We start from the raw sequence: 16,671 nt of genomic DNA on the forward strand, positions 1-16,671 counted from the left end.
TCCTTAGGTGTTTTGATTGCCTCATTCATTAAAGATGCGCCTCGTCCATGTTAACTTGCTCCACACTTATCAAGATGACATGGTAGTGATTAAAGAAATGAAATTCCTATGAGGTCGTTTTTACTCGAATTTTACTGGATCAAAGTAACACAAAGCGCTTCCAAAATATGCGCGCCGCTGCCGCGCGTCCTGTAGAGGATTTCGCGTGTGCACGCTCGCGCGCTCCCGCGTCCCTTGTTTGGAATGCGCTGTGCATTGTGAACTGCCGAGGCTCCCGAGGTATACCAAGAGGAACTGGCGATCGATCGGTGCGCTCTTCGGAATATCCTTAGCTGGAAGAGGCGAGATCGTGAGGCCGGAGCACAGCGGCTTGGCACCGGTGGAGGGAGGGCAGGAGGGGAGGGGGTGGATCATGGCGGCGGCCGCGCTGGAGGTGAGTGTGAGCAGCGGGAGCAGCGACACATCCAGCACCGGCGAAGAAGAAAGGATGAAGCGGCTCTTCCAGACTTGCGACGGGGACGGAGACGGATATATTAGCAGGTAATCGGGGCGTCGCTGGAAGGAGCGAGAGGTTGAACTGCACAGGGAAGAAACTAAAAATGCCTCTGCAAGACAGCAGAATGCAACTTTTTTACTCAATAAAACAATAATTTAGCGAAGTTGAGGCACTACTGGTTGGCAAGAAACTGCGATCGCTCCTTTTTCCTTATGTCAACTTTGTATCAACTTGTGAGCGCTTTGAAAAAGTTGAGCGATTTGCCATTTTTTACTTCTGCTGGCAGCGGACGTGCCAACTTTGCTTTGCAGTTATGCTATCCATGAGCTTGCAGCTTGCTTGAGGATGTTGTGAGGTTTTGCTAAACGCGCACGAGCGGCGACTTTGCACGCGTTTGACAACTTTATATTCTCCGCAGAGAGCCCGGCTGCTGGCAAGCAGCTCTGATCTCGGCTATACCACAGCTTGTCTGCTCAGGAGGCGTGCTTGCTTTGATCTTCTCCGCATGATAGCTGTGGGATGCCCCCAGATAGCTGAAGGGCGTCCCGATTCTCTCTTACATCCCTACGCCCCATGTGCTTAATGTGGGCAGAACCACATCCCCGGCACAGTCTGCCCCGCGAGGCTAACTAAAGTTTATAGTGTCGGCGAACGCTGGGTACGTGACTCATCTCTTATTATTGGATTTGCATTTACGCATTGATTGGATGTAATGAATGCCGGCAATAAAAGCTTAATTGTTGGTATTATTTGTAGCCCTGAAGCTGTGTCACCTTAGAAATGGGCGGGAGAGAAAGTGTCCTTCACTTAAAGAAATGTCTGGAGTTAAAATTGCCATGAAAAGGTGTGGATGGATGTTTCAACTGTTAAAACGCTACTTTCAGACAGGCTTTAAAGATGCAGATTTATGACGAAGTCATTAGTTTTCTCTGGCACTTCAGGTCTGAGCATGTAATTATGGTAGTTGTGGATTGGCATCCTTTCCGTGGTTGGTTCTTGTGGTGCGCCTCGAGCATTTTAAATAGAAAAAACATTAAAAATGTATAAATAATTTACATCAGATTATTGGTATATAAACTATTATTTTTAGTAGTATGTTCATGTATTTTTACATTTACAGTGCAACCTGAAAACAAGACTTAAGGTAAAAGGGAGAGGTCATACTACAGTATATTGATTCCTGTTCCTGAAAAATAAAAGTCTGCTAGGTAATTAAGAATGTTTTAAATATCTTGATCCATTTTAAAATGAACTGATTATTGCTGATGACAATTTCCAGTGGAAAGAACAAAAAACTTAAAGAAGTCAATTTCTGTCTAGTAAGAAACCGAGCACAAAGCACTGGGAGTTAAACAAGTTGCCACACTAAGTTAGGAGTTGGGATTGAAATGCAAGTGTGTGATTTAAAGTCAAGTGCCATTAAGCCACAGTAAAAACTTGCAGACCATTGTCGGTTCAACACAGACTTTGAGATAAACACTAAGGACACTTTCATGTCTAATTTCATTTTACAGTTTTTCAGATTGTTTAATATGTTTTGACAGGTGCAAAATCTTCATTCCTACTTGAGTAACTACCAAAATGGGGATTGTCATCCATCTTAAACATGTAATCTTGCAGCAGTTTCAACCAAACATTTTTTGGAAGCTGCTTACAGAAAGCAACTATTGCAGTATATTAATTGGAAGTAAACCATTGCTGTGCACTGGAGGGAGAGCACTGGCAAACAGACAAGCATAACACAACACTGGCAGACGCGGAGTTAGGAGGAGATTAAATGCCTCGTTGAAATTTAGTCTTGGAAATCGTTTAGCAGCAAGAGACTACGAAGCTGCAAACAAGTTGGACTTGGGGTTTTGCAGTTTAAGATCACATGAAGTATTCCATTGAAGTGTCTTTAAACCTCAGCAGATTCAGAAAGTATTCAGGCGCCTTCTCATTTTTTGCTGTGTTGCAGCCGTGCGCTAAAATCAATTAAACAAGACCACATCAAGCAAAAATCAATATCTCAGAAAAATGAATTTTAGAAATTCTTGCAAATTTATTGAAAAAAAAAGAAACCATTTTGGCACAAGTATTCAGACTTTGCTATGTCACTTAAACTCTGACGCACTCTATTGATCATCACTAGATGTTTCTGCTCCTTGTTTTGAAGCCACCTGTGGGCAATTCAATTGACTGGGCATGATTAGGAAAGAATTATTAGGTTGAAAGAATTTCCTGCTGAGGATAGAGACAGTAGGTTCCCAAGAGCACCGTGGCCTCCATCATTTTTATGGAAGACATTTGAACAACCACAACTCTTCCTAAAGCTGGTCACCCTGCCAAACTAAGCAATCGTTCATGTTAGGAGAGGCGACCAAGAAGCCAACAGTAACTCTGGTTGAGCTCCAAAGAATCTGTGAGGAGATGGAATAAACTTCCAGAAGGACAGCCGTTATTGCAGCATTCCACCAATTTGATCTTTATGAGAGAAAGAGAGACCAGACAGAAGCTTCTTCTCAGCAAAAGACACATGGAAGTCCATTTGGAGTTTGCAAAAAGGCAGCTAAGGGCTTCCAGACTGTGAGAATCAAGATTCTTTGATCTGATGAAACCAAGATTAGCATCAACTCTGGAGGAAACCTGGCACTGCTCATCAACGGTGCAATACTATTGCAACGAAGCATGGTGGTGGCAGCATCATGCGTATGATTGTTTTTCAGAGGCAGGGAATGGGACACTAAACAGCATTAAGTGAAAGAGGATCAGAGAAACGTAAAGAGATATCCTTAAGGAAAACCACCTTTAGAATGCTCTGGATCTCAGATTAGGATCAATGTTCACCTTCCAACAGGATAATGACCCCACAAAACAAAGAAAACACAGGAGTGGTTTAGTGACAACTCTGGGAATGTCTTTTAGTCGCCCAGGCAGAGCTCGGACTTGAATCCAATCGAACAATTCTGGAGAGACCTGAAAACAGTTGTCCACAGATAGTCTCTATCCAACCTGAAAGGAACTGCCGGGAAGAATGGCCGAAAATCTCCAAATCCAGGTGTGAGAAGCTTGTCACATACACAAGAAGACTCCAGGTTGTAATCACTCTCAAATGTGCTTCAACTAAGAACTGAAAAAAGGGTCTGAATACTTACATCAAGGTTATATTTCAGTTGTTTGTTTTTAATAAATTTGCAAAAAATTGTAAAATCCTATTTTCACTTTGTCATTACAAGGTATTGTGTGCTGCTTGATGGTTGCAAAATTGACTTAAATGAGTTTCGCACAAGGCTTCAACAAAACAAAATGTGACAAAATATGAAGGGGTCTGAATTCTTTCTGAATGTATTGTATAAAGTGTGAAGATTAGGCAGTCAATCCCTTCCATCTACTTAGTCCAGTTCCGGGTAACAGTGGTTGAGAATCTTCCCTTGATGCATCAGGGGAGAATTCCTGGACAGGATGTCAGTCCATTGTTGGGCACAGTCACTTATTTGGCCCAACTTGGTGAATTTACATTGCCATCTAATCTAGCACCATTTGAATTTTTTCTTTCTCTATACATAAACATCAAAAGCTGTATTCACCACAAAACTATGATTTAATTTAAATAATTCTTCAAATAGGGCTGCACAGTGGCGTAGTGGGTAGTGCTGCTGCCTCGCAGTTAGGAGACCTGGGTTTGCTTCCCGGGTCCTCCCTGTGTGGAGTTTGCATGTTCTCCCTGTGTCTGCGTGGGTTTCCTTCCGGGTGCTCCGGTTTCCTCCCACAGTCCAAAGACATGCGGGTTAGGTGCGCTGGCAATTCTAAATTGTTCCTAGTGTGTGCTTGGTGTGTAGGTGTGGGTGTATTTGTGTGCCCTGTGGTGGGCTGGCACCCTGTCTGGGGTTTGTTTCCTGCCTTGCGCCCTGTGTTGGCTGGGATTGGCTCCAGCAGACCCCTGTGACTCTGTAGTTAGGATATAGCGGGTTGGATAATGGATGGATGGATGGTGTGCTTGGTCGGTGGGTGTGTGTGTGTGTGTGTGCCCTGTGGTGGGCTGGCACCTTGCCCAGAGTTTGTTTCCTGACTTGCGCCCTGTGTTGGCTGGGATTTGCTCCAGCAGACACCCGTGACCCTGTAGTTAGGATATAGCGGGTTGGATAATGGATGGATGGATGGATAATTCTTCAAATACTCCTAAAAAATCCTATTAATGTTGTAGTTTATGGTGTAAAATGACATGAAGCTTTAATTGTGTTAATGATACTCTTTTCATTTATTTGAATTTTTTAAAGTTTGTTGAGTGGTAAGTCAGTCATTGTCCAACCCACTATATCCTAACATAGGGCCATGGGGGTCTGCTGGAGCCAGTCCTATCCAACATAGGGCACAAGGCAGGAACAAACCCTGGGCTGGGTGCCAACCCATCACAGGGCACACACACCCACACACTAGGGACAATTTAGGATCGCCTAACCTGCATGTCTTTGGACTGTGGGAGGAAACCGGAGCACCAGGAGGAAACACACGCAGACATGGGTAGAACATGCAAACTCCACACAGGGAGGACCTGGGAAGCAAACCCAGGCATAAGCATCATGTTATTGTATTTATTGGCATCAGTGTCACATGCACAAATGCACATGTACAATAGGATTTGCATTTAAACCTTCTCCTCAAGATCCACATTAGTTAAATAAAGTAAAACCAATGCTAAGCTCACTGCAACACATTTCTCTGCTGTGCAGGTCTCCTAAATGTGAGGCAGCAGTGCTACCCACTGCACCACCGTGCCACCCTTGTTGACTGTTTATACTTAAGAAAATATAATTTTTGATTAAATAAATTCAGTAAATTCAGAATTACGTGACTAACCCTTACAGTGCATTCTGAATATATAATAAAAATTGTATGGTGGTGATATTAGTCATCAATGTATTGGTCCATCCATTTTCTAACCTGTTTATTCAGGGTTGATGGAGCTGGTGCCATTTATGGCAACACTAAGGCCAAGGTGGCAACCGACCCTGAACAGATCGACAGACCATTCTAGGATGCATACACACACTTAAAGCAACAACTACTCACACCATATCATGTGGGAGTTGGCAAATTGACACAGACATCTTTGGGGTACGGGAACAGCATCCGCACCAAATTGGGGAAAATGTATAAACTTGGGCTTAGCAAGGGTTTTGGAACTGTAAGGCAACAGCAAAAACCACTGCAACTATGTGTTGTTCTTATTTTATGCAGAGCACTGGAAATTGATTATTGTTTTGGCAATGTTAATGTTAATGTGTATCGGCTGATTATTAAATAGATAACTGGCCAGCATCACACTACAGGATTCACCACGATTTCTGGTTGGTAAGCATGTCAAATTTACCAACTGCAGTTGCAGAATCTCATTGCCTTTGAGGATTTCAAACTATACAACTAGGAAACTTATGGGTAAGATTCCATTGTAACTATTCTCACTTCCAAATTTCATAGTGCACTATGAAATTACCACAGGTTTGCCTAATTTGGCAGTCCATGAACTTAGAGCACGCCGGAACAGGAAGGGGAACATTGCATGTAACTAAACATGAAACTTTGTACAAACGTGTGTGCTGGCTCTAAAGTTAGATGAGCCTGTCTTCTGTTTGCATGATCCAAAACACTTTATTTCCTTCTACCTTAGCAGCTGTCACTGTTCTTCTGGATATTATGTGCGTTGTTCTTCCAGTTGAGAGCTCATTGGCTGTTAACTCTGATAGACACAAGGGCTCCCACTTACTACTGGCAACTCACTATAATAAAATCAAACTAGTTTGATTTTGTTGTAATGAGTCTCAGAAGGCTTTGATCAAGTTTCAGTTACCCTGCACGACTGGAGGTTGCTAGCCCATGCTGCAACAGTTCAAGACTTACTTTCCATCCATCCATTTTCCAACCCACTGAATCCGAACACAGGGTCACGGGAGTCTGCTGGAGCCAATCCCAGCCAACACAGGGCACAAGGCAGGAACCAATCCCGGGCAGGGTGCCAACCCACCGCAGTCAAGACTTACTTTGATCCTCTTAAGTTTATGTAAGAATAACTGAAAATCATTGGAAGCATTATAAAATGTGATTTCAGCTTAAGAAGTATTCTCTGTGATGTGCTGTCTATTTCTTCTGGCTTATAAAAAGTAAAATTTATAATTAAATTAATAAGAAGTGATTTGTTTAAGGCTACATTGTTTCAGATACATTTTTAGTTTTTTTGTTGAAGAATACAGATGAAAATTTGCTAAAAATCCTCAGCAGATTTTATATAAATACCCAGAAAAGTATCACATTGTTTTACTTCTGCTGTCATTTTTATCTTAATGAGGACTGTCCAATATCCATCCATCCATGCATGCATCCATCCATCCATCCATCCATCTTCTTAATCCACTTACCCAGGTCAGTGTTACAGGGGAGTTGGAGCCTATCCCAGCAGTCATTGAGTGCAAAGCAGAAAAAACACCTTGACTGGGTGCCAATCTATTGCTGGGATAAAACACACACACACACACATTCAAGGTTCAGTTCTGCAAGAGCAATTCAATTAACCTACATGTCTTTGGACTATGAAGTAAAAACAGAATACATGTTGGAAACCCACTCAGACACAGGAAGAACATGCAGACTCTGTATGGGTAGTACCTGGAACTCTCTAGGCTCCTTTTTATGAGACAGCAGCAATACTACTGTGCCACTCTACAGTGAAATATGTATATATATTATTTAGGTAAAAAATGTTAAATCCTCTTTATACAATTCAGTAGCATAGAGGGCATATTTTACATTGGAAACATCATTCAGTTTATAATATTTATACCGAAGCCTGTGCTGGTAGATGTTTAACTGACTTACCGTGGTAACACACCCCTTATACGTGTAAAACCTGTCTTACCAACTTTGTTTTTGATGACAAATTTTGAACAATAAATGAATCAGAGAATCCTGCCATGGTAATATTCAGTCAAATAGTAAAGTTTAAAATGTTGATTTCAAAAATGAGCAGTGGTATAAATAATGCTTAAACACTAAGAAAACCCATAGCTTTAGGTATGTTTGGAAACTAGATTTTCTGACGAAAGGCCCACTTACCAATGGAAATAATATGTAAAATTTCCTAATGTTTAACCTGGAATTTGAACCATCATCCTGCTTTTCCAGTGAGAACAACACAGTAAAAACCAATCTGGAAAAGTCCAGTGTTGGTGAATACCTGTAAGTGCTTGTGAGAAATATTAATGAAAAGTATTGGAAGGAGCTTTTCAAATCAAATATGATTAGAAGCTGAAAAGTAAAAGAAAACATTCATGGAAATGAGACAGAGAAAGTGGTAACACATAATCAACTTTCTGTATAGAGCTTTTAAAGTTAGCAGTCCAAGTTAATAGGTTAGTGTGCCATTTGAAAATGACAGAAATTAAAATTCTGGACACCATTTGAGTCTTCTCTTTGGATTTTAACATAAAGGTAGCTACAGCCTCAAAAATACACATACATAATTAAGAGAGTTCTATTAACTGGATAGAGGAGCCCAGACAAGGCCATTGTCAGATGTTCTTGGAAGTTAAATTTTGTGCTTCTTCCTACCTATTAATACTTCATGTGAATACATCATTAAAATAACAATCACAGTGGACCAATCAAAAGGTAGTAGAAGTATGGAAAATTACTATAGCATCCAATTTAGTAAGGTTGGTTTGAACAATTAGGACATTTCATGGATTGGAGTTAAGAAGATTGATATAAGAAAGTAAATTGGTTGAACCAAAAACATGCAGCTTCTGCAGCCTTGCAGTGCCAGAACTGCCCACAATATCATATATAATAAAATACAAGGCTTTTTTATTGGTAGTTTTTATAATGTTATGGTGTGAGCTTAGAACTACTTGATTAATGCCTGCTTTGAAAGAGTATAGCTGTGACCAGTCATCTGTGAGTTTCAGCTATTTTGATTTGCAGCATCTTGTTGGACAAGGAAATTACCAATGCTAGTGGGATGGGTCACAGGCCAAAAAAACAACATAATTAGCCTAAGAAAGTAATAGATATAGCTACAGTTATATCCCCATCATAAAATCTAATCATTTTGTAATTGGTTTGTTCAGTTTAAGATATTGGCAGCATTCAAGAGCTATAGATTAATTAATATTAATTAATATTGGTGTAGCTGCTGACATTCTGTTGAAAATTCTTTACCTGGAAAGACATGAAGTATTTGGGTTTATTTTGATTTTCACAGTGAAGAAAGAGCTTATTGTCTTACTTAGTTACTTACTTACTTCCTCTTCACAATTTACCTCTACTATATGACGCTGATATACCTGATCAACCTTATCTATACAGCTGGGTCCTGCACCTCATCCCCAGTCAAACCCTTTTCCTTCAGATCTTCTTTTACTTTATCCACCCACCTCTTCTTTGGTTTTCCTCACTTTCTCATTTCTCCTGATCACATGTCCATACCACTTCAATCTACTTTCCTGTACTTTCTTAGATATCTCTCCCACTTTTGTTGTTCTTCTGATTGCATCATATCTATTCTGTCCTTTTTTTGAAACTGCACACATCCATCTCAACATTCTCATTTCTGTCACATTTAATGTCTTCTCCTGTGTGCCCTTTACTGCCCATGTCTCAGCTCCACAAATCATCGCTGATCATATCACTGTCTTAAAAAACCCTACTTTAAACCTTTGCTTAAATTTTTTGCTCACACAATATTCCTGATATCTTCTTCCAATTATTCCATCCACACTGCAATCTGTGAGTTACCTCTGCATCTTATTCTCCATCTTGGGCTACCAGTGATCTTACATATTTAAACTTATGCACTCTTTGTAATAGCTCTCCCTGTCTGAATCCTGATCTTTATTATACCAGAAATAATCTGTTTTCTTCTGATTTATCTTCAACCCTCTATCTTCCAAAGCCCTTCTCCAGTCTTCCAAGTTCCTCTCCACTTCCTCTATTCTGATGCTACACAACACAATGTCATCAACATTAAGCATGCAACAGGGGGATTGGCCTTTTATCCGTGGGTCAACACATTCAGTCAGGTAGTACAGAAATAACTTGCAAGGCATGCCTTAGAGCTAAGTTTACAAATGTATGTTTTTCTTACTAGGTGTAATTGATTGACATGTTTTTGCCCATTGGTATTTCTCCATGGAGTGATCATTTGAGAATTTCTTTTATCTTCCAAGAGAGATACACACTACAATCTAAAATCAATAAAAATGTCAATTTCTTTGGATTGTTGAGAGTTAAATCCTCAATTATTACTTTTCCTTTACTTAAGTATGGGGTTAGGATGGGGTGTTTACTGAGTATATTCCAGTAACTTTGATAAAATCAATGTTTTTCTATTTATCTCCCCATCTGCCTCTATTGCTCTACCAGTCATGTGTCTTTGACTTCAGGCTTAGAAAATTGTGTGTAATTTTTTTCAAATCATTGAAAATCGCACATCAGTCTGCAGTAGTAGATATTGCTGGTCCTATTAGCTCAGAGAACTGAGATTTCCCTTGTAACATGTGAGTCTGTGCTCTGCGAAGTCTCAATAATGAACATTTTATTCATAATCGCATGCAGGGCTGTGGAGTCAGTTGTGGAGTTGGAGTCAGAAGCAATTACTGGGTATACTGGCATCAGAGGTGGAGTTGGTAAAAGAGTTTCAACTCTGACTCTAACTAAATGTAAATTGCAATATTACGTGTTACAATTTCCAATTTCACATGTACTGATTCAATTAAAATATTTTGTCTTCCAGCCTTTTGATAAAAATATAGCTTCTTTTTTAATCTTGTAAGTTTAGTCTTATGTTTAATATTACTCAGTGTTTGTAAGTCACAACAATATTGCTACAGCACTTAAACCTAAACCTTAACAGGTTAGAGAGCTAAAAAAAAGTAATCTGATAAAAGTGCCTTGTATCTTGTATGTTGTGTCCTTTCAATCAACTTAGTAAATATATTAGTCTAATTACAAATGGAAGAGTTGGAGTCTGAGTTGGTGGTACCAGGAATTGAGGAGCTGGAGTCGGAATCTTTGTGAAATAACTGTACACCCCTGACTGTATTCAATTTCTTATGTTTTACTGTTGCAAAAAAATATATAAAAGTTTTTATATCTATTGTGTGTTCCCCTGCTTTAAGAAGGTCAAGTGCAGATAAGAATTTTATTGACCTTGTGACATTCTTCAAGTAAAGCAACTAAGCTAAACACTGAGGCATTTGAGATGATCAGCCATAGTGCATTGAGGAAGGTTCAAAACGTGGCATTGTGACAGTGCGGTAAAGTGTCAATGTGTAGATGCTGCAAAGAATTAAGCCAAGCATGGAACCTATGGATGAAGTTTGTATGGAGCAGAAACAGGGACTGGCTTTAGAAAAGTTTCCTGATATGTTTCTAGTTTAATTAAAACCAACAATGATAAACACAGAGAAATATTTTTTATTTTGTCATCCACATTTTATTCCTTTTGCTGAAACTTATGAATTTATTCACTTTATGGAAATTCGTCGTTTGCAATCCATCCTAATTAATTCTACATTCTCTTGTGATGCAAACAGGGAAAGCTTACAATTAAACAATCTAGTGAAAGGTTTGTGTTGGTCAGAAGATCATTACATAATTATAGGCTGTGATGAAAGGTGCATTGAAAATTAATCAGTGTTATTTGTTCACAAGTTTTATTTTACAACCTACTCCTTATATGTTTGTTTCTCAAATGTTGTTTGCTTTTGTTACATGTAAATCTGCATGATGTGGCCGGCACTGAGCGGATCTCGTCTTTCAACAACAACACACTGCATGTTACGAAAAAGAGAAGATTATGAGTGGAGTAGGAGGTTCCCCTCAGTTTAGTGTAAGCCTCACTGCATTGCTCACTATTTAGCTATGCTATTATGCTCAACTGCATTTTGTCCTTAGCAGAAATCTTTTATTATTTTATTATTATTTAATTATTTTAACATGTAGTTCTTGAAAGATCTTGTAATTTTTTATATGTTAGGTTGTAAGGATTGATTTTTTTTCAATGATCCGTTTGTTGTAATTCCCAAAAGAAATATTAGAGAGGGGTTAATTAAAAAATATCAGCTTCAGTTGTGCTTAGTAAGATTGTGGTACTTAAGAATTTAGGATTTCAAAGCATTTCAATTACTTGAAGTGGTACTCTAAAATAAATGTTGAGAACTCTTGGCCTAAATGATATTAAATCGCATATTTGTCAACATTCAGCTATAGTTAAGCATTTGCTTTGAATAATATGTGTGCTATTACCCAAAATCGTATTTTGTGACTTCTGTTAGCAGAAAGCAAGATCCAAGATCATGTCCCGTTTGACAGCATTGGGTTTATATTAATGTGAGGCCATAACCAGGTGGTATAAATTTTGGGGGGCTTTGGCTTAAAAACATTTGTGACCCCTTGCTCAAGACTAAAGTAGTGAACCTTCAGCCTGGATTTAAATGAGTAGGGGGGTGAATCCTTTTCACTAGTATTCAGATAATTCTGAGGTTTGGGGGCTCTTTAGCTAAATGCTTTACCTTCTACCATAGTTTTATATACAGTTGGAGTTGTAATATAAGCTTAAATTCTACTAAAGAGAGCCAAGACCAATTGCATCTTTATATAGTAGAAAGTGGATTGATAATAGAAATTGTTCCCAGTCTTTACTGGTAGAGAATGTGGACTTAGCAGCCAGAGCTGTACATTCTTACTTCTTAGTTGTTCTTACAGTGCTTGCAGCATTCCTTTGAATTGATTGTAGGTTGGAAATATAGCAATTAAGCACTGTAACAGTCAAATAAACAGGCAAACTAACTTTTCTATATATTGCATAGTGAGAAAATGCCTTCATTTTCGTGTATGTCAAACCTGGAAAATCATCCCTGGGTAATACTGTAATGATATGACTATAAACTGCTAAAGACAATATTTAAGAGATTCAGCAAAATTATTATTCAGGCCATCTGAGACCCAGTCCATACTACTGCTGTTTCATTTAAAACACAGACATTTGTCTCCAAATACTTCTGAAAATGCTTTCCAGAGCTGGATACCTTTAAAAATGCTGCTGTTGTATTTTAGTGTAGAATGGTGAAAACAAAGACATCTGAATAGGCTGCCTCAGTTGCGCTCTGGTTTGTTTGTCCTTATTACGCAGCGCTTCCATGATTGCATTCTGCTCATTTTCTCATTTTCTAATTTGTCACCTTTCATGGTAGAAAAACATATTCCAACATAGCAGGCATAGAAGAGTTCCTTTCCATGGCGATGGTTGTGTTGTTTATATCTATTCAACTAAATTGAATTTTGGGTGATTTTTAGAAATTGTGCTCAAATGAGTAGTCACATTGCACAATAAAGTTGCCAGTTGTATATATTCTAAAACTGCATGAGTATGTTTGGTCAGACTGATATGCCACGACATGAATGCTAAGACTATATGCGTAAAATGCGCACTCACTACGGACGATGTACAGTGAATTTCAGGAAATTTGTTGGTGACATCAGAAAATCAGCTTCTGAGACTGCTCACACTATAAGACAGCTGAATGAAATTTCTGATATGAAGGAGACTCATCCGATCGAGCAGCAGATCAATTGTTAGATGCAATCGAGCATCACCACCCCACTCATACTGTATGTGAAACGACAGCCAATGAAGCTAAAATTTGGGCTGACTTAGAAAATCAGTCAGTAACTGAAAATCAGGCTTACAGTTGTGCCAAAACTTCACAGTATATGCCCAGTTAAAGACGTCTATGCTGTGCGCAGTAGTGGAAATGTTTCCTAGGTTAAAAATGAAGTATCTTGTTACCATCCCTTGCATTATCACTCACGAATGAATTTCTTTTTACTTTGTTTAAGAAGAGGTAACCCTCATCCAATGTGTTACGTATAAGGAGAAATGTTATTAGGTTTTTTTGGTAAATACAGGGATAGAATTATGGCACAGTGATTGGTGTTACTGTGCATTTGGGTCCTTGTCTAAGTATTGTCTGTTTAATGTTTGCACATCCTTCTGTATCTCTGTGTTTTTTTTATTTTGTTTGCTTTTTGATTTCTTTGTGTACTCTGGTTTTCCAAAGCATATTATCCATCCATTCATCCATGGTTATTTTAATCTAAATTAAATTAAGTGGATGAAATAATGACAGGATACAGCTTACTACTCATCTGCATGTGAGTAAATGGATACTGAATCTCCTAAACTAAGAAAATTGTGAGACTTCTGAAGTCTTTGAGACCCTCCTCAACGTGAGGACACACAGAAGCGTGATTACCTCTTTTGAGACCCTCTCCAATGGGACGACACACAGAAGCACGACTGCCGCATCTGTTGAAGGTTGCTTGTCCATTGTCGAGGCAACCGCAGATTCGCAGCGCCACATAAACAACTACAAGTTAACCGCTGCCACGTGCAAAGTGCCGGTCGCCCCGAGGGTGATGCAGGGAACATTATAACTTGGCCACTGACCTGGCCCCAACCCTGCCTGTTTGCTCTGTCCATGTATAGTTGAATAGTAAATCCCACTACAATAAGTAACCCTGCTGTTCCTGTTTAAAGTGGAATAAAACTGGTTTTGCTAAAGTACTGACTCTCAGCCTCGTCTTTGGGGTGCAAGACACCGATTCACACGCCACAATATAAAGCTTGGTTCTGGTCCTAAGGGTCGCTATAACCTACGTTTAGAGTGAATTTATGTAGAACTGTCATCACATTCCAGTTGATATCAAAAATCATTTGATTAGTAGGAAATACACCATTATAACAAGGATGTCTGAAATCCCAGCCAGGTGTTCTTGTCAAACCTGTGAAATAGAAAGGTATAGTGAACAGTGCTTAACGCTATGGCAATATTGTTGACAATACCTGTTAAGGCCGTTTCTGTGGTGTAGCTTTTCCTGTGGCCACTGTTGCTAATTGAAGTGTAACAATGCATGCACACAAAAATCAAAATTACACCATTTCTGGCAAATTTGGCAGTGTTGTTTGACAGTATATTTATTTTTTGACTTTGAAGATAGATCTTGGTTGGCAAGAACTCAGCAGTGTATTTATACAGTGACATGAACTGATACACAGTAGAATTAGTGGAATTATATTAATAATACAATACAATAAAATACAATACAATTCAATACAATACAATACAATTTATTTTTGTATAGCCCAAAATCACACATGAAGTGCCGCAATGGGCTTTAACAGGCCCTGCCTCTTGACAGCCCCCCAGCCTTGACTCTCTAAGAAAACAAGGAAAAACTCCCAAAAAAAAACCTTGTAGGGAAAAATGGAAAAAACCTTGGGATAGGCAGTTCAAAGAGAGACCCCTTTCCAGGTAGGTTGGGTGTGCAGTGGGTGTCAAAAGAAGGGGGTCAATACAATACAATACACAGAACAGAACAGAACAAATCCTCAATAAAAAATAAAATTTTTTTAGAAGTACTGAGCAGAATTTAACAGTAGATGATATCACATAATAAGATTTGGATAATTTTAGACTCCTGGAGACCTCATCCATCAAGCTGCCTCCTCCATTTGGCCATTCCACGGCTGAAACAGTGTTGGGCCAGCCAATCCGATGAAAGGACCCCTCTTTTCCACGATTCCTGCGATCCTCCATCAGGGTTGACTTTACCTTAGGCAGGCAAAACAACTTGGCAGGTGGGCCATGGCACCAAGTGCCACGTTTGAGTACTGAGAAGAGAAACAGAATAGGTGAGGGTTAGTATCCAATTATAACTATCATGTTACTTATGTTTTAGTGCTAATGACTAACAACAGAGATACAGTATGTACAGTTAATCAGCAGCTCTAGTCAGGATATTCTAAACTGAAGTAGTGAGTCTTCAGCCAGGATTTAAAAGCTGAGACCAAAGGGGCATCTCTTATACAGTAGTAGCAGGCAGACCATTCCACAGTTTAGGGGCCCTGTAACTAAAAGTGTATAATAATATTACGCCTCTAAGAATAAGGTATAGGTGAATGCCCTGCATTAGGAAATACATATACTCTAAACAGCCAAATGAGGATTTTATTTTTAGTATTTTATTTATTTTTTTATTATTTCAGATGTCTGTGTTTAGGTATGGAAGAAAAAAATGGTCCTACGAACATACAAACATGATTGTTTGTTTGAAAATTAACAAAACCACAATCACACCAACTGTTGAACCAAAAGAACTGAACTGGGTGTGGAAATGCTTCAAGGCAAAGCAACAAGTATAGCCAGTGTGAATGAAGGCTTAAGGGTTATTTGTGGTAATGGCACAGCAGAGAAATATGTTGCAGTGAGCTTAGCATTGATTTTACTTTATTTAACTAATGTGGATCTTGAGGAGAAGGTTTAAATGCAAATCCTATTATACATGCGCATTTGTGCATGTGACACTGATGCCAATAAATACAATAACATGATGCTTATGCCTGGGTTTGCTTCCCGGGTCCTCCCTGCGTGGAGTTTGCATATTCTTCCCGTGTCTGCGTGGGTTTCCTCTGGGCACTCCGGTTTCCTCCTATAGTCCAAAGACTTGCAGGTTAGGTGCATTGGTGATCCTAAATTGTCCCAAGCATGTGCTTGGTGTGTGGGTGTGTGTTCCCTGTGGTGGGCTGGCACCCTGCCCGGGGTTTGTTTCCTGCCTTGCACCCTGTGTTGGCTGGGATTGGCTCCAGCTGTCCCCCGTGACCCTGTGTTAGGATATAGGATAATGGATGGATGGATGGATGATGCTTATGTGTACTAGCCGACTGTTTGTTTTAAAATTTAATAATTGTGGTTTTCTAAGAGCATTTGGTTCCATTTTTAATGGAGCAGATTCATTTTACAAATTATATTTATTCAACTATCAGCATATTTAATTTTGATTAATTATCTACACCATTTCTTAAATTAAGGCCTTATGTTTTTCTGTGCAGATTTGACAAATACAGTTGTCAGATTATACTAGATAATGAACAATGTTAGTTATCGACTTATGAGCTGATAAGATTTTTTATGTTTCTTCTCCAAACCTGGATTTGTATTATTTATTAAAAGTTTTTACTCACTAATGTCGGTATTGAAATATTCTTATGTTTGCATTAACATTTGCAGTGCACCATCTATTGCAATTTATTTTGTAATGCATGTAGTAATAAAATTCCCTAAATTTGTCATTCCAACAGATGG

General features: G+C 39.1%; 1 protein-coding gene across 1 annotated transcript in view; it reads left to right on the forward strand.

Annotated features, from left to right (window-relative positions):
* The first annotated feature begins 246 nt into the window (after window positions 1–246).
* Window positions 247–16,671, forward strand: part of mcc (MCC regulator of WNT signaling pathway) — a 596,286-nt gene continuing 579,861 nt past the window's right edge. Inside the window, exon 1 of the mRNA XM_028805279.2 lies at window positions 247–540. Coding sequence (XP_028661112.1) covers window positions 413–540 — 128 coding nt within the window. The 5' untranslated portion in view covers window positions 247–412. The remainder of the gene's footprint in view (window positions 541–16,671) is intronic.

This window comes from Erpetoichthys calabaricus, chromosome 7 (genome assembly GCF_900747795.2).
Source record: "Erpetoichthys calabaricus chromosome 7, fErpCal1.3, whole genome shotgun sequence".
In the NCBI taxonomy this organism is placed as follows: Eukaryota; Metazoa; Chordata; class Cladistia; order Polypteriformes; family Polypteridae; genus Erpetoichthys; species Erpetoichthys calabaricus.